This window comes from Stegodyphus dumicola, chromosome 8, assembly GCF_044657685.1.
Source record: "Stegodyphus dumicola isolate Sdum_Otavi_A_Nest chromosome 8, ASM4465768v1".
NCBI lineage: Eukaryota > Metazoa > Arthropoda > Arachnida > Araneae > Eresidae > Stegodyphus > Stegodyphus dumicola.
The window spans coordinates 142,082,390-142,102,086 of record NC_140775.1 but is presented as its reverse complement, the minus strand read 5'-3'; the positions used below and the strand labels follow the sequence as shown (position 1 = coordinate 142,102,086).

Sequence of the window (19,697 nt, the reverse complement as noted above, 5' to 3'; positions counted from 1 at the left end):
GGACACATTAGATTAGTGAAACTGAAAACTGCACAAGGGGAGATTATAAGACCTACTAAGAACCTCATACCTCCTGAACTCAACTTTACACCTAAGTCGGATATGCAAGTGAGGTACAGAACTCGACGTATGACGAAATCTCAAAAGACTTGAACTACAAGTCAGTTGAGGTCCATCATCTGCTGATACTGGACCTCAAGGTGGGAGTGTCGCGTTTCCTTACTAGAACTGAGCTTCCAAGAACGCCCTCTGGCGGTAGAGACTAAAAGTACACAGTTGAACGGCTGACGCGTCTAACAGATGTCTAAACGATAGACCGTCTCCGTATACATAATGCTTGTATTCATTATAACTTGTAAATATTTTGTAGATATCTTTCATATGAATTAAAATTTCTTAAAAATGTTTATAGCTGTATTCCGCAGTGAATCGAATTTCATCATAAAGACGGATTCCGACAAGAAGGAAAAAAGGCAGTCCAGGGCAGCGCTATTTAGAAGGTAAGTGAACTTTCCCTTATCTATTTAATGATAAAATAATTTTAATAGTACAAAGTTGATAAAATTTTTAACATAAACACTAAAGTTTTTTCAAAATCAGTATTAGATAATGGATATCAGATAATGTATCAGACAATGGCAGGCTTGAGTGTGACACTCAGGCCTGCCATTATCTGATACTGAGTATCGAAGCTTCTGCGCACCCTCTTTATGACACTGATTATCGAAGTAATAGCCAATAAATCTATTTGTTTAAAAAATTTAACTTAAAACGCTAAACAGATTATTAATTATAGGATTTAGAAGATTTGACTGATGAAAAAACGTGAAGGCCCAAGCTTTAAAATTTCGAATATTTTGTAATATCTGTGGAGTTCGAGGATTCGAAAGATTTATCCTTACTCAAAATAAAATGATTAGTTTCAAGATTGTGAGGCTTTATTTATTTATTTTGTCTAATAGTTAATTTTGAGTTGAATCAACTTTTCTGTCTCTTTCCTTTTCACCCATGCTTTTCATGACAGAATGTAAATTAGCTAGCGTGCGTTTATGGAGATCAAGGGAGAAGGAAATACTATTTAAGCAAAGGCTTCGCAAGTTTATTTTAGAGTGTGTTCTGCCTGCTTGAGACCATGCTATTAACGTGATTTATTAGCGATTTGATTCTATGGTGTTGAGTGCTTCTAGCCATTAAGCCTGTTTCGCCGTTTTTTACGAGCCAGAGTCTTCCGGCGCATTTATTTTATCCTGTGAGCCGTTAGGCTACTCTAATTACATTTCATTTTAAGTTCAGCATTACTTGTTTAAGTTAAGCCAGAAGTGTTGGCTTAAGTAAAACCAAGTGGGGTCGACTGTTAATTCTTTGTGATCGAATAAAAGGGCTATTTACACTCTTCTTATGACTTTGTCTGCCTACATTTAAAGACACAAGGATAATTCTTGTAGAGTTTTTCTAGAGCTCGTGAGTTTATGTTAGCCAAGAATACGAGGTTCTATGAGGTCTTTAGCAAATTTTTAATTTGGGCGGCATTGTAAATACATTACGAGTTTGGAAGTGGAGTTTCTTGAAAAATTTTCTCAATCCTCGCTATATCAACGCCAGGTTTGCAGACTGTCAGATTGATATGCTGATCACTACAGCACAAAATATGTGAGAGCAATGTTTCAATTCTTTGCAAGAGACATTGGCCAACGTTGAAGTGATTTAATTCAACATGGTACTTTCATTCGTGGAATGGATCATGTTTGAGAAATCAGAAATTACTTTCTCTACTTTCTAATAACGTTTTAAGCTTGTTTAATATAAAAAACATTGTAAAAGGTGGCGAAAGGCAGAATTAGATTAAACTATATAATTAACAAAGAGTTAATTATCAAAGGGCCGATAAATTATCCCATTGTATGGGCTGAAGCAAATTACAGGGGTAGCCTTATTTCACTACTTATCAATCATCTATGTCAGGATCTAACTATTGGAAAGTTTTATTAATATATGCTAAAACTTAATTGGGCTTTTGAAATTAAATTGTATACTTAATGTACACATTAATTAAATTATTTATTCATTAATTTTAAATGTACACATTATCAGGCAAACCGACGCTAAATAGGATCACTGTCATGAAGTATTAAATCTGAATATCGAAATTAAGAAGTTAAACATTGTCATAATAAATTACTCTGATTTATTTTCAAGTATTGTCAAAATTTGAGCATTTAATTTATTCTATATTCTTTCGTCTCGTATAAGGGGTAGTAATTAAGTAGGCTCTTTCCTAAACATTGCTTTTAGTGACTGTTATAAGCAAAGTTAAATAAAGAATATTAGGATGAAGAAATTATAAGAAGGTTTTAAAACTTAATAGAAAATTTATTATACCAATATTCCGAAAAGAAACCAAAAACATCTTATTTAATGGTATATTTCTTTCCTCTCTTATACAGCATTCGGATGTAACTCTAGTGTTTTAAGCATATGATTAGAAACTTCTAGCAATACACAACGTAAAGAGAAAAGAAAAAAAAAAAAAAAAAAAAAAAAAAAAAAAAAAAAAAAAACAAGAACGGGGGAGCAAAAGGTATAGTATGGCAGAGAGTAAATGCTCCTGATTTCTTTGAATGCGTATATAGTCCAACACTTGGAGTCTGTGTAGAATTTTCTCTTATGTAATCTCTATTGTAATCTGTACAGCATTTCCTCTCAAGTACATCTATTCATAAGCGATTTTAAGTGCTAATTTTGTCTTCTCTTCCCACTAAACCTGGGTTATACCATATAATTTTCCTTTGTCAATTTTCAAGCTGTAAAATTGATAAAAAAGAAGGGAGTAGATGTTCAAGTTAATACGATATTTAAAATTGAAAGATAAAATTTAAGTAAACCTCAACCAGTAAAGCTTTATTAACCGCCAGGGGAAAATGCAGTGATTTAATAAATATAAAGACTCAAAAGAATGAACCCCCAACAGAAATAATGACAAATAATGTATACAAAACAACATACGGTAAAATTATTGAAGATAGAAACGTGAAACAAAATTTTGTTATTAGTAACAAATTGTATTTAAATTACGTTCATAAATCTGCAATCGCAGATTCAGTCTTCACCTCGAAAATATAGGCAGCTACTCTTCGCATGCTTTGCCATAACGAAACTAATGAAATTATTCCAAAAATAACTGCTTTCACATGCGCAAAGGTTTCAATTTGTTTCTACGCAGTTAATAGAACTAGAGACGCTGTTAGACAAAATCTTTTACAAAATTCCGGCAAAAATTGCACCAACATCTAAATTTATGACCTAATCAATCATGCGTTCATATACAGAAATTATTTCTTACTGTTCTGTCTCATGTAAATAAATTTTATTGAAATGTCGGCAAAAGCTGCTAATAAAATCAGAACCTATGAATATACTATGCGTACATAAAACAGAAAAACGCCCTCCCTAAGATTACGTTGCTCGGCTGCTGGATCCATTCGGATTAATCGCATGATATTCTTTGCGCTATCAAAATTCCATATGATAGTCCAGCTAAGTAAACGCGTTCACAAAAGTTGGCTTCCTTGAAGGAAATAAACTGCCGATGCATCGTTCGGCGTGAAAGGAGAAGAGATGTCGTAATTTGACTATGCTGCTACTAATGTTTCCTTTAGGGTGTCTATTACTGTCATAAGGACAGTTTTAGCTTTAGGAGGATAGGTAATTTGTTGTCTTGTCCACATTTCATGAAACAATGGTTATCAGAGCCTACTCCGAAGAGAAGTTGGACTTCTATTTTTCCACACTCAATTTTGAGGGGAAATATAGGGTTCTCCCACGCCTCTCCATTCCCACCAATCCACGCGAGAGGACTTTCGGCTCGCCATATATTTAGAGTGCTACCATGCCGCACCGACACTATACATATACAAACATCCATGTCTTTTCCGGGATTCGAACCCGAGCCCCCGGTACCTTCGGGCTCCCCTAACCACTATACCGTATAGGTGACTAGGTAATTTCTAACACATACAACTGTGTAATAATGACCTAAGAGAAACTACAGCATACCAAAATCTTCGCTATCTGCCATTAGGAGTCTCCTATTCTGGCCGTGTATTATCATGAAGAACAAGGAAGAAGGTTGGAAAAGGCTAAATTTCTTTGCCTTTTTTCGTTGCGACTTTTGCTCTAATTCTTCGCATCGAAAGCAAAGCTTACTTTGGTATCTCCGTATCGAAACTTAGAATGTATCGAAATAGAGTCATGTCTTGTTCGAGGAAAAGGTTCAGATTTCTTGTACTTATTTAATTTCGTAACTACTATCAAGATATTTCTATAATATAAACATAGGAACCGGGAGACTGCATTAAAAGCTAGAATACATTATATGTCCAAATAAATGTTTTTAAAAATATGACACTGCCAAAACATGAATATTTTTGTCATTCAAAATACTTCTGTAATTGGAATTTTTTTCTTATGACCAACGATTGCGAAAATGGCCGAAGAGATACTTTTAAGCCGAGTAAGAGGAATATTTATAATATACATAACCCTGCCAATTACCGGGATATATATATACCCTTTTTATTGCAGTCTGCAGTACCTATATATATATATATATATATATATATATATATATATAGGTACTGTCGACTGCAATAAAAAAGGAAGTACACTACTAGATGTTGTAACAGTACCATATTCACTGCTGGACAATTGCTAAGGGCGGATGACAGTAGCAGCGATAGCAATCACAAAAGGAAAGTGTAGAAATTAGCGTTAAGTGCGGGATACAAGTTAGACGTGTTGGTGCGTATGCAAATTTTCGATTGCCGAAGTTATTTGTTACGTGATAGAGCTGCTAAGGAATATAAAGGATATGGTGTGCATTGACCATTGTTGCTCAAAAGCAAATTTAACAGGAAAGAACCATTTGATGAACTTGCAATTTTCGGTGTGTCTTCTCGACGTCAGTTAGATGATATTTTGTTTTTCCTTTGAGAACATACAGACTCCCCGTGCACCACATATATACAACACGGGGCTTACAGAAGTAAGTTAACTAGAACATTAAAGGTTACATGTATAAATAAACATTAAAAATTACATGCATAAATAAAGCGAACAAAAGCAGAGAACAGCAGTTTGGACTTCACGAAAACAGATAAGTTCACTGGCCAAGTCACTCCGAACACTTTCAAATCGTTCTGTAAGCATAGTCTAGGGCCATCAAATGTAGGGCACGAGAAAATCAAATGTTCCACATCCTGAGGAACTCTTTTTGAACATTCACATAAATTGTTTGATCGTAGATTAAAACGAAACAGTTAACTTGCAAATTTACCGTGACGACATAAAAATTGAGACACTTTAAAATTTAACGAGAGGAAAGACTCGGAATTCAGTCTATGGTAAATAGAAGGAAGGAACTTTTTGGTGACTTCAGCGTTACAAGATGAAATGTATTCCTCATTCCACATAGCTAAAAGCTTTTTATAATGAAAGGACTTCCAATAACTCTTTGGAATGCTAATGTTGATATCAATGGGTAAATTTAAGGCATCTTTAGCTAAGAAATCAGCTCTTTCATTTCCGTAGAAACCATGATGAGCACGCACATAAGCAAAGCAGATATCAATGCCTCTAATTCTAAGTGAACTAACAGTTACTAGGGTTTCGATAACTAATTTATCGAAGCTGGTAATACTGTTGAAAAGTTGAAGAGAAGAAAGAGAATCAGAACAAAAAAGGTACTTTGAGGATGTTGTCCCATGATCCTGAATCCATTTGACGGCAAGATAAATGCACAGAACTTCTGCTTGAAAAACTGTACATTCATTCCGTATACGGTGTCTAAGAAAACAAATCTCGGAATGGCCTTCAAAAAGAACAAATGCAAGGCCAACCTTGTTGTTCATCTTGCTGCCATCTGTAAAGAAAACCATATGAAAACTTATTTCAGCAGTCTCTTTATAATCGCAGAAATTTATGGGTTCTAAAGAAGCGGGATGAGGAAGATCAGTGAAGGGGACAATTCCATTAATACAATCTTCCGAAGCATGAGTTGCCAATGACTCAGAAATATTATTCTTATATGCAATTTCAAAATCAATAGGCGGAACTCTTGCAAGAACAAAAGTAGCCTCATAGCTTAAGGTTCTATAGCCACTAATAATACGAAGAAGATTTCTCCGTTCAATCTTTCTTAAATTTCTTTTGTTAACCTTCTTGGCAAGAACATGTCCCCAAGCACGACAATGAAAGGTACAATACACTGCTTATACATGAGTTTCTTAACATGGTAGCTTACTCCAAAAGTATTTTTGGCAATTCGGTGAAAGCCATTAATAATTTTTTCACATTTAGCAGAAAGGAACTCAATGTGCTTTTTCCATGTTAATTTTTGGTCAAGAATGACACCAAGATATTTAACATTTTCTACAAATTCCAACGGAGAATTATCGAGCATCAAAGAAGCAATATTTTGTTCATCAAACGTACAGGGAACAAGCATAGCTTTACTTTTTGAAGGATTGAAAGTGAGTTTATGAGAAATCGCCCAACTGGAGACAAAATCTAGAACTTCTTGTGCTCTCAAAAGAATGTTATTCAAAATCCTACCTTGGAAAATTAAAAGTAAGTCGTCTGCAAACGCAATTTTTAAACAACCGTCGAGATGACTTAAAATGTCATTTATGATTATGTTCTAAAGAGTAGGTCCGGATACAGAGCCTTGAGGACAGCCTTTTTCTAGAGAATAAACCTTAGCTTCGTTCCCAAGCTGAAGCTCAGCAGTCCTGTCGTTCAAGAAACTTTTAAGAAGGTTATAGATATTATGTGGTATACCAGCATCTTTTAAAATTTTTAAGATAGATGGCCACCAAGCATTATCAAAAGCTCCTTTGAAATCCAGGAAAATAAGAAGTGTAGCATACTTCATTCCTTTGCACACTGCAAGATATTAAAAAGGCGAATAATGGCGTCTTCAGCGGACTTCCGAGGAGTAAATCCGAACTGAGAATCATTATAAAAGCATTTTTGTCTCAAATACCAATTTATTCTGTTAATGAAGAGAGTTTCAAGACATTTTCCCAAAGTAGGCAAAAGACGAAGTAGAGAACGGACAGTCCATAAAAGAAATATAAGGTCCATCAGACTCAGTGCGCATAGTTCTTTGAGAATTTCTATCATCACGCGCATTATCTTTTGGGAAATTCTTTGTCATTATAGCAACAATTGTATCACTCAAACTCGAAGTAACACTGCCATCCCGGAGTTTAATTCCCGAAATCTCAATCATTTTCGCAAAATTGGTCTTAACCCCATACTTGTATATAGATTTCCAAACATTGTGAACAGTAATAGTTGAGAGAAAATTTCTCCACGACTCAAGCTTAGCATTAGCTAATTTAGCCTTGCACTTATGCCGCAATTCGAAATATTTAATTTTATAAATATTTTTAAGAAGACAGTTTCTTTCTCTCTGGAATCTACGCCTAGCAGCATTTACATGCTTTCTATAACAATCAAATTCCTTAGACCAACCGAGGGACCCCATTCTTCTTACTTTTCTTCATTGGAATTGAAAGAAAAGCACAATTAGAAACAACGGTAGAAAGTCTGTTTACAATATTTTCTAATGCAATACAATCAGAGCAACTGTTAAGAAGGATATTCAAGTTACACAATTCTCTCTTACAAAGTTCAGTAAATAAAAACCAGTTCGCTCTTTTTAAATTAAAAGTACACAAATTAGAAGATATAATCGGACGGCATAAAACAAGTTCAAAGATAATCATTTTATCATTCATCATTCAATCATTTAAGTTAGATGATATTGCGTGTGGATTTATTACTAGAAAGATTGAAGAAGAATGAAATATACAAATAACAGATGTTGATAGAGAGATCGACGTCAATCGCAGTGTCGTTTCAAGGCTTTGAAAATAATTTCAAACAAATGGAATGTGTAGCAAACGTCACGGAAAAGTCGTGTTCGCAGTACACCGGCAGAAGGTAAGTACGTAGCGCTGTCGACTAAAAGGAACCGGTGCATAGCAATTACTGAGGTAGAAAATCAGTTATTTGTTGCTATTGGCAAACGAATCTCCAGGAAACTCTAGTCAAACGTTTGCATCAAGGAGGAACAAATGCTCGCCGTCCTTTTCTGTGGATTTCATTGTCTAGACGTCACTATTTGGCACATTTGCAATGGTCTCGTCAACATCGAAATTAGAGGGAAGACGACTGGGCTTGTGTACTATTCTGAGATAGAAGTAGGTTCAGTCTCTCGTCTGTATGTAGACGACAAATGATGTGGTATGAGAGTGGTAATGCGTATAGTCCGACAAATATACAGAAAGGAGAACGATATCCTACATGTAGTGTGTCACGTTATGGGCTGGGATCATGATAAAGAACCGTACGTCGCTCTATGTGCTTCCAACTGGGACTATGACTGTCCAATGATACATTAATAATGTTCTACTGCCTCATGTTCGCATGCTACGTGGTGCTGTCCGTGATAAATTTGTTTTCATGGACGATAACATAACATGTCATCAAACAATCGCTGTCCATAAGTGTCTAGAGAGCGAGGATATTCAATTCCCCGTATAGACTCATATAACATAACATGTCATCAAACAATCGCTGTCCATAAGTGTCTAGAGAGCGAGGATATTCAATTCCCCGTATAGTCAGTATGTTCCACAGATCTAAATTCCAATGAAAATTTTTGCTTTGAGAAGGCGTCTTCTGGTCGACAATCCCCTTCAATGTATAAGGACAGCCTCATCTGTGCACTGAGAGAGGACTGGGATAAATTGCCCCAACAGCTGCTAGATAGTGTTGTGCAAAGCATAACACGACGTGTGGAATCTTGCAACGCCTTCCAAGGTGACCATATCCCATATTAACATCTACACCCGAATGCCTGTGTGAAGGTAATTTCATTTTTTTCCCTTTTGCATATTCAGCACAAAATTACCATTTTGTCTCTTGAGCACTTTTCAAAGCTTTTTAGAATTCAGAGCACAATAAATTACTGTTATTGTTATGTCCTAGTATTCTATCATTATTTTATTTCACATGGCATATAACCACTTTTACCTTTTTACGCGCTATATAGCTTTTTGTGATCAGTCCTTAACAATTGTCCACCTTGTTGCCTTAAAAAAGTGAAATTGTGAGTACACAGTTTTACCTTTTTAAGGTCAATCGTTTCCGAGTTATGCGAGATATATGCGTATCTACTTACGTATAGACTTACGTATAGACGTCGTGAAAAATTTCATTTTGAATCCCTTTTAGAATAAAAAGTCTGCTATTTTGCCCATACGAACAGATATCAGGCCAAAAAAATAGTAAAAATATATTTCGGTCAGAATGGATATTTCATTTGAAATGTGGAACCCAAATTTTTTCGCGAATACAATGCTTCCTTTATTTCTTATAAAGAAGTAGTAATCATAAGAAGGAATATAATTCACCAAAAATATATCAGCAAAACTTTCGAGTGTCCAAAAGTGTTTGCGACACATTCCAATAATTATCACTTTTCGAATAAATTATTTTATTGCTAAAAATGTTTTAATGACATTTGTTTTATAACAAGCAAGGCTTGAAAACAGACAAAATGATGCATCAGAAAAAATTGTGAAGGGGATATTTCAAAATTTAGTGCAAGAACAGTACAAATAACTTTCAAAACGCAAATGTCCGAAAACAAATTGCAAAAATTTGAAAACGCAATGTGTAAATTAGCTGTGAAACATATAACGGTAAGAATATTCATTTAATAAGCAGCTTTTATAACCTATACCTTCCTAAAGGAATGCTTTTTGTACTTTAGGAACATTTCTTGATTTTTTTCTAAGAAGAAAGATGGCTTTCTTAAGACTTCATATGTTTCTTACATTTTCATTAGTAAATCATTAATATGATACTAGTATTCTGCGACAAATGCATTTTTCTAATATAAATTCAATGGTCTACATCATACCTTAAGAGATTTTCGAATCCGCTGGGATGGATATCGGTGACACGAACGACTCTGCTCTTGTTAGCCATATCCCCTTGGAACATGGCCTCAAAGACTGGACTTGTCATAGCAAGCACCACCCTGTGTCCGGTGTACTTTTTGGCTGCGGATGGAGCTCCCACAATAAAAGTAATGTCAGAGAATTTCTTTTTCTTTAGCTGGTGGACGGGTGTGATGACACCGCTCTTGTGGAAAGGCTCGCGAGGATAGGTGATCGAGAGATCATCTTCTTCTATTTCCTAAAATAAATTGCAAGAAAATATAATTATAGCGAAGGCAGCGAAATCTTGTCTATTTTAATAACATAAATTGCGTACTATTACAGAGAAGTAATTTTGACAAAAGACCACTGTAAGAAGTTGTTATAAGTTGCTTAAGTGCCTAACTGCATTTTTGTGTTAAAAGAAATGCACATTGTTTTTTCATGATTTGCATTTTTGGTTCACGAAGTGTGTTCCAAATTAAAGAAATTCGAGAATAATTCAAAATTTACAAGAAGATTTCAATTCAAGAAGAATTTGCTAATAACTAAACATTTGATATAACTTAGCGTAAATTATTTAAATTTAGCAAACTGAAGCGCATTTAACCTCCTCAGGAGTAAGCGTCTAATCGCAGTTGCAGAAGATTAAAACAGTTCCTTTTAAATTTAATTTGTGATAATATTACACTTTTGTACAATGATTTTAGTTACTAAGTAGTATTTACGGTATATGTGATATTTTTGTAACTTCATTTGTCGCTGCTTCAATAAATATAACTTTATTCATAATTATTTGTTATTCTTATTCTTGAAAGATGGATTGATATATGCAATAGAAGAAGGTACTTTTGTGAAAATCGTACGACTGTTGGAAGGGAACATATCCTTTATTAGTTCCTTTTTTTGTCCAACTTTGGAACATTGTTTTAAAGCTTCCTGCACCAATGAACCTTACTCACCATTTTGTGTGTGTACCATGATTTTACTATCGCGTACGTTTAAAATTATGTTAAATATTCACTCGTACTAAATTTCATTAAAAACTATCCTTTAGTATCCGAGGTAATCGACTCAATGTGAAAGTCTCTTAATTTTAAACACCGGCATAGTTATTTTGTCTCTGCTATAAATGTTGATACTGCGTTCTAACACTTCAAGTGTTTCATCATAGCTCCTCTCAAATTTAGCACAAAATTCAATTACATATCTGCCATATATAGACGACTTCCTCACTCAGCATGTGATAATGTACTACTAAACGGATCCTTTCGGTACGACGAAATACTAACTTCAGGTTCAAATATACCGCAGTATAGCCTTCACAGAACCCGAAACCCGATGCAAAGTACCCATATTTAATATTGGGTAAAAGATATATAATAGGGGCCGTTTAATGTGATCACATTTGTCCACAGTTATTTTGATAGCATTAAACGATGGCAAAATATATCCTTCAAAATAGCTGCGTAATTTATTTATTTTGGGTTATTTTCACAGTATTTTACTATGAAACGCAAAAGGTTATTTATGAACTGTTCTTGATGTTTTTAATTCAAAAGCTCCTTTATGCTGCTCATAAAGTTTCCGGAAATTATTTGACCGATGTTGTGTTCTTAGATGCAATTCCTCAATAAAAGTGAACATGCCAATGCAAAATTTAAAACTAGGAAAAAAAAAAAGCAACGTTAGTTTAGCGTAAATGTTTTCAGAATTTCTTTTTTAAGAGGGAAAACATTTTGCAGAAATGTTTTTGCTCCTGAAGAAGAGGAAGCTTGTCTGATCGCCCTCCAGAATCTATACAGTTTTTGAAATCTACGTCAAACTAAGCTTGCTTTTTTGTATAGTTTTAAATGGCTGATTAAAATTGAAATCAGGCTCTTTGATGACGTGATTTCCCACTCACTCTGCAAATTTTAAAATCTATATATCTGTTATATTTTGATCATATAATTCAATTGTTGATCGCAGTAAGCGATGTATTTCCCATACAAGCGAGCTAGACTACGGTAATAACCTAATATCCGAGTTATAACATTCATCGCGCTCATATTAAGCGGCATCTACTGTACGAGCAGTTTTGCAAACTTTTGAGTCAGCTTTTGTTCTCTCAGATTAACAGACTCCTAATCAACCGTGAACTTTTTCCCCAACATTGTTCACAAATATGCGTTTCGCTTGTAGTTTCCATATCGCATTTTTGAAAACTTTCTCTATTTTCTTCATCAGTTTATTTTGCTTTTAACTGTGTAAGCGCTACTTTTCCTTAGTTTTATTCTATTGTTAGAGCAGCGCAGACAAAAATAACGCCGCGGCCCTTCTAGTATTTTTAAAAACAGTGAACCTTTATATCACTTTGAGACAACTACTTTTAGAAATGATCAGTATTTATAAGAACATACACAAAGATTGCTTTTAAAGTAACCATTAAGCCTTTCACTCGTATTAAGAGCCTACAAAATTTAAGACATTCTTACGTTATGAAATTTTGCGAATGAGAAAGATATCGAAAGTTTTCTAGCTGGTGGAACAACTTACGTACATTATGAGTTGTGGATAGTTTGAGCTTAATGATCCGTTCTTACGTAGCATTTCTTTGTTTCAACCCTATCTCAGAAATCTATGGCTCATTCGCTTACTACATCGCTGATTCTTAATATCAAATTTACTAATTCAGAAGTCAGACAACAAAAATCAGCGTTATATTTACAAAATTTTCACAGGACTAGTTTTGATGGTTTTACCGAACCACCATCTTCAGCTGCAAAACCGAAAAATCTGATTAGTATTTATTCGGCGTGTTATTGTGTCTTAATCAAATTTACTGTTTCAATTTTGAAATGATTGATATATATATATTTTATTGAAACATCCATGAGATATAGGTTATTTTTCTCTTTTTATAATAATATCATCAGTTGAATTTCAGTACCATCTACGAACACTAAAAGCATTTCTCTTAACAGACCCAACGCAGACTACAGAAAGAATTAAATTTATCTATTTGAAATTCTGAAAATTATTTTCTTATTTAACGTTTCGTATGCTTGAGGCACTTCTTTTGCATCTTTTGATATTATTCGTTATTTTCTTAAATTAATTTGTTATGTATTATGATTGAAAACTCATTTTTCTTTGAAAATTATAATTTTTTACGTTAGAAATTGTATTTGCGATTGATTTGAAATTTATGACATATTGCATGTTAGCGTTTTACCACTGCTAAAATCGCGAGCAGCAGATTGCAATTTAATTCATAGGTTCATTAGCTAATGCAACTAACTATTGTATGAAGTTTGTTTTACACTGATATTTGAAAATTTAGAATTTTCATTCATCGCTTAATAGCTCCATGATTGAATATCCACGCAGGATTTTGTCACACAAGTTAATTTTTTTCATTTCATTCCGTTTGCGATAGAAGAATTTTTAGGTATTTGAGAGTGATAGCTTCACTTACAATTAGAAACTCTACTTGACAATAGCAAAATCTCTAACAAGTAAACAATTAATCTAGTTTCCCTTGACACTAATTTGTAATAATTTTAAATCTTTGTTTACTTACAATTAAAATGAAGTTGAACTAGACCTTATGTCTGTCACCTACAATTCCAACATCAACATGTCGACGTACGTTTTACTCGAATGAACAATAGCAAGCAAATTTACTAACATATGTTTTCCTCAAATATATCAAATATATCAACATCATGGCGTAAACATACACAATGACTAGACAAATATATTTACATCATCTAAATCCCTCGCAAAAAACATCTCAAATATTTCGACACAGATATTCTGATTATGTGTTATGCCTTTGAAATGATAAACATCAGGCATACCGAGATATGATTTATTCAAATATGTCGTAAATGTTAAAGCATGCGTTCAGTTTTCATCATTTAGTTTCGATACATGTTTAAATAGCTTTGTACTAAACGTAGACCCACCCAATGATGGTGTCAATAAAACAGCAAACCCATTAGTAATTCAAACCCAGTTTAGTCTCCTAATCTGACCACTTAAAGGGTTTTTTCGTGGATTTTCCATGTGCATCAGTTTCTCTTAGAAAGTTCGCAACGAAAGTATCCTGCCTTTGTATGCTTAAACATAATAAAATAACACAGTGTTTCCAAAACGATTCCAAAAAAGAAAAAGCAATTATTATTGAAACTATAGAATATAAAATGTGTTGTTTTAATCAATAATTATCATCAATAATTCTTTTACAAAAATCTTCATTTCTCTCTCATTATAAAGCAGAACAGTGAGATTAATCAATGATAAAAAGCTAAAAGCAAAAGAAAAAACAAGACAGAAAAAAGAAATTACTTTAATAATCAAGTAAATAGTGAACGTCAAAGCTGTTCAAAGAAATGAGTGAACATCAAACAAATATTAAAAAGGAATAAATACTTAATGAACAACTATCAGCTAAAGTCGTAAATGTTTGCGGTAAGTTTTTAACAATAAGAACAGAAGTTTTTAAAATTAATCTCTTCTAATCCAGTTTTTACCTGGCAGGCTGCCAGGGAGCGAGTCCCTTCTTCGTTGGATTCAATTACATCAAAATGTTGCAAAGCTATCTATCTGACAATACACGACAAATTTAAATCATATAAACAAATCTATGTTTTTAAGAAACAGTCGGACTTTATGCTGTGCAGAGTATATGTTCTCTTCTTAATGCCTTATTTAACGATAATCTTCATATTTAATTTGATATAATAGAGAAGGAGAGATACTTCTGAGATTACACCTATAATTGGCCTATTGGCGTTTTTTTTATCGATGAACATAATGTTAAAAAATTTTCTAATTGATTGCGACTGTTCAGAATTATGATCTCATGTATGCTTATTGTTTTGAAAATAATCCTACGCAAAACTTGCTGCTAGAATACAGAGCACCATTAAATCTGAAATGATAAACTTCTTTTTTCATTAAATCTTTAGAAACTGCAGAAAAATTCTTAAGCACATAGAATCCTTTATATTTTACTTATGTTTGCAGTCTGGGATATTTAAAGGTAAAAATGTTTATTTCTAAGTATATACATTAAAATAAACTAATTCACGCATCGTTGTTCTTTGATTACAGACGCTAAGTACTTAACGATAATGCCACTTACTCATGAGCTATTAAATCCCTACAGTTTGTAAGTGCAATGCACGCGTCCATGTCTTCAGTGTTGAAAACCATTTGTATATAATCGCATAAAAGACTAGCCAAGAGATTTTAATAAAACATAGTTAGTAAGCAATTATGGCCTATGTCTAAAGTAGGCAACAATCGCATAGAATCTAGAATTGTATTCTTTTCTTCACGTCTTAGCTGTATAGATACTGCTTTTAGGTTGCTTCTTTTGATGCTTATTAATATAGTGGAGCCAAAAATCGAGCAGAAATTCAGCAAGAAGGCTTTTGGAAAGTAGCATTACGCCAAGATCTTTAACCCTTTATTTTCCAAATACTTTATAATAAGTCGGAATTTACTGGACATTTGCCGGGTCAAACAAGGCTCTAGTGGCCTATCTGCTTCAGTCTACGCGTACAATCTCCTATGTAGTAATTTGTAAGTGTTTGAAAAGCAGACTCTGAATCAGATAATATCATGACGCTTTCAAAGTTTCCCTTTAGTACATAAGTTCTCACTTTGAATTGCTAACTCCTAAGCAGTCTTGATAGCATTGTTATTGTATCAAGGGAGTTACCATCGACACAAAATTTGATCAATGACTCAGTAATGATTAAAATGAGTCAGTAATAGTATCACAGATACTATTACTGAAACTTTACCAATGAGATTTATGTATACAGGATGAATACAAATTCACGGTACAAACTTGAAGAGGATATACAAAAGAAAGATACAAATAATATTTATTCAGGAAACCCATGTCGCAATTCATTTATTTAATCATAAGTACAGGTTGAAGTACACTTCAACTGCAAGAAGATGTTTACAAGGACTGTTCAAAATTTCGTCCCCCAACGGCGATACATGCTTGATAGAGTTGGTGGAGCGACTGGCGTACACTGGCAAAGATGCCAGGCATTTCACTCACACATGCAGCAGCTACTGATTCGAGCACAGAGATCCTGAATCAACTGGAATCGCATAAACAAGATTCTTCAGATTATCCCAGAAAAAGTAATCAAGGCTCGATAAATCAAGAAACCGGATTGGCCAAGGGACTTGCCCACCAAGGCGAATTCATGGCTCCCCAAAATTGGCATTCAGGTGAATATTAGCGCTGAAGTGCGCTGGCGACCCGTCATGCTAGAACCACATTCGGATACGAATGGAGATCGAAATATCTTCACACTAAATACACCCTCGCGGGTAAACCTAGCCTTATCTCTAAATAGCACACTAGCAGTGAAATCCGGCTGCAATGCATATTGCTGCAAAGGTCACTAGCAGAAGTTCAGGTGCATAAGATAATCTTGCGGCTTCAAAGCTCTAACTGGATGAAAATGGAAGGGATGTAAACGATTTTCATTTAATGCTTTAAAAATGGTATGTTGACTCACACCTATGTTTCGTGCAACAGCTTTTGCATTCGATTCGGGTTTGTCAGACACAATGTTCAAGATGCTTTCTTCAAATCTTGGATTGCTTACAGTTCTTCATAGACCAGCATCCTATCTGGTGATGTGGAAAGAAAGTGTTTCACAAAGTTGACGATGTAACCGCTGAAACATTCTGTGATCCGGCATTCGTCTATTCAGAAACTGCGCGTGATACATTCGTAGCTCAGCTCTTGACGTTACCATTTGCATAGCTGTTCATGTAATGCATGTCTGCCTTTTCGGCATATATTCTACCATCACTGACAGCAACACAATCCTGAATATAGTCTTTTTCTACAGAAATGCATACCCTACTGCCCTCTACCAGCAACGGTTTTTTTATGTAAATTAATAATATGCAGTTGTGTTTCGCGACGTAGTTTGAAGCAATATATTCTTTTATTAAATGACTGGTAAAAGGTTCTGTGGGTGTTGTTCTTCATATGAAGCAATTCATACCATATGTAATAATATCTCAATGCCATTTTAAAGTTTTCTTATTGTAAATGCATTTCAAGTTGCATTTATGACTCAAGAAATTTACTGCAACCTGGGTTCCCTATGTGAATATTATTCGTATCTTTGTCCTGCACCACCACTTCAAATTTGTACCATGAATTTGAAATGACCCCGTACATTAGTGACTCTTTCCTTGTTAGAATTAGTGCAATATGAAATCCTCTGCTGGCCTCTTGAGTGACATGTCCGCTTTTATCCAATCTTAATATTTTTTGGCACTTAATTAGTATGTATTAGATTATAATTTAAATATTTTGCTATCTTTCTTTCTTTAATAATATAAATAATCTTTTATTGAATGGAAGTTTATAAAAACAGAGACTAAAGTAATACAGTAGAAGAAAAATACTTAATTATGAAAATTTAGCTAATAGAAGCTGTTTAAATACAGATTTTCATGAAAAGATCCAAAAGGCCGTAGCACTCAGAGGGCTACAAAACAGTGTTTGCAAACATTTTAATAATAGAAAATACAATTTAAGAAGATAACCAAGTATCTAATTTTTAATTTATAGAAAGCTGATTTTAAGATGATTTGACTCGAACAAATGAAACGTTTAGCTACCAATAAAAATTTGAATCATTTACTGATAAAAAGGTCATCGTGTCTTTCATTTAATTTACCTAGATTAATTAATATGCTACTTCTCAAAGTACGTGGCAATTAATACAGTATTACTAAGTACGTAATCTCAGTAGCGATCAGTTAACTGTTATTATCTCTTTAATCTCATTCTTTTATAGAAAATTATTTTGCATATTTTAAACCGGAACAGGTAAAGGAAAAAGAAAAATTGAATAGGATAATTTAACTTTAAATATTATATATTTCCATTTGAAAGAAATTCAGTATTTGAAATAAACTTAAATTGAAAAATTTTACAATGCTTTAAATAATACCTTTCTAAATTTGTATTAACGTTAACAAATTGACCTACATCTTGTCGATAAACATACAACTATTTTACAAATGAAAAAATTGCGAATTTGAAGGACTTAAGGTAAAAGACCTTTTTCAAGACAAAAGACACAAATTCCATAGATTGCTAGCATGAAGGAGATTCATTTCACTGGAATAGAAATTAAGATCATTATCACTTATTAATTTCATGAGAAGTCAACGTTTCAGTAAAGCTTGACCTCATTTATCGTGAATTGATATCAAAACGACACATATGCACCTCTAGAGAAAACATTTAGCCCGAATCTCATTAAACTAAGCTTTTCGAAGGCCTTTACTTGGTGGTTGAAGCAAATATTGGGCGTGGCAAGTTCCTAATTTTTATGTGCATACTTCGTTTTATTTTTCATGTTCCCGGAACACATTTGCAAATATTGTCTTATTCCGTTAAGGGAGCAACAATTCCCTATTATATAACATTACTAGTTTCACTTCCGTGTATTCTGGAATGAAATGCTTATATTTTGTTTTGACTCTCACCCACACAGCTTTTAAACATCCCTCCAGAGAAATGAGTTTGCCAGGCAGCAGACTGCTGTGGCATGTAAAATGAATTAGTGGGTAGGAATGACAAGGTAATTAGAATTTAGGATGGACTCTATTCCAGACAATGCTGTCAGCGTGCAATTTAGAGATTTTCTAGTGGTAGCATGGTTGAAAAAACGAAGCACCGAGAAATTAGCAGTTACCAATTGGTCAGTCACATTACTATAATAATGATATCGCATTTAATAATACTTTACGAAACATCTCCTTTATGATGCATAATTAATGTCATATTCTCCAAATACTGACAAAGGTTTTCAGCTTGAGGACCTAGGTAGTTATTTTATATCCTCAATGTGTTAAAGATATCTCAGGACCTAGGTAGTTATTTTATATCCTCAATGTGTTAAAGATATCTCAGGAGTATAATTAACTAAGTTCAGAATACTAATAACTTTGGGGAGAAAAAATTGCAACTAAAGCAACTTTTAAAAATCATTACATTTTTAATAGCGTAATTCTCGTTAACATTATTCATAGAATTGCCATTTCGTACGTTTTATTTATGGTGAGCATACGGAAAAAGAAAAATAACTATTAGTATATTTTTTTATAAAATGTTTCGCATAATAAAGTACCGTAAACGAATTAGGGCGATTTAAAAAATACAGAATGACGTCATGGAGTTTAAAATAAAATAAATATAACAATCATTTAAAAATTAATAAGATATAAAATTAGTGAATGCGTGAGCGAAAATTATTTCCGTGTGATTATTTAGGAAATATAGCATGAAATAATGAGTTGGCTTGTTTCGGCGATAAGAAATTTTCCTAAACCTTTATGCTGGATTTAATAAACATTTACTTTTGCGTTTCATTTAATAGTACTTTAATAAATCTCCATTAACAAAGCTTTAAGCTTCGCTTTGTCTTCACTGTGTTGCATTATTTTTCACGGATGATTTTCTACCACAGGATTCAATGAGATTCAGATCTGGAGACTGTTGTGATGTATACTAGGGCCATTAATTACATAAGCATAAAAAACCATTCTTTAATAATTATTGATGCGTGATTAATATCAATATCGTATACGCATATTTTCGTATGAAACTGCTTAATGGTTAAACGATGAATATCC

General features: G+C 33.7%; 1 protein-coding gene across 4 annotated transcripts in view; it reads right to left on the bottom strand.

The window, feature by feature from the left end:
• Window positions 1–19,697, bottom strand: part of LOC118183466 (BTB/POZ domain-containing protein 6-B-like) — a 104,158-nt gene that overhangs the window by 15,860 nt on the left and 68,601 nt on the right. For all 4 annotated transcript variants that reach the window (XM_085822509.1, XM_085822510.1, XM_085822512.1 and 1 more), the window contains one exon: window positions 9,992–10,269. In XM_085822509.1, coding sequence (XP_085678635.1) covers window positions 9,992–10,269 — 278 coding nt within the window. The remainder of the gene's footprint in view (window positions 1–9,991; window positions 10,270–19,697) is intronic.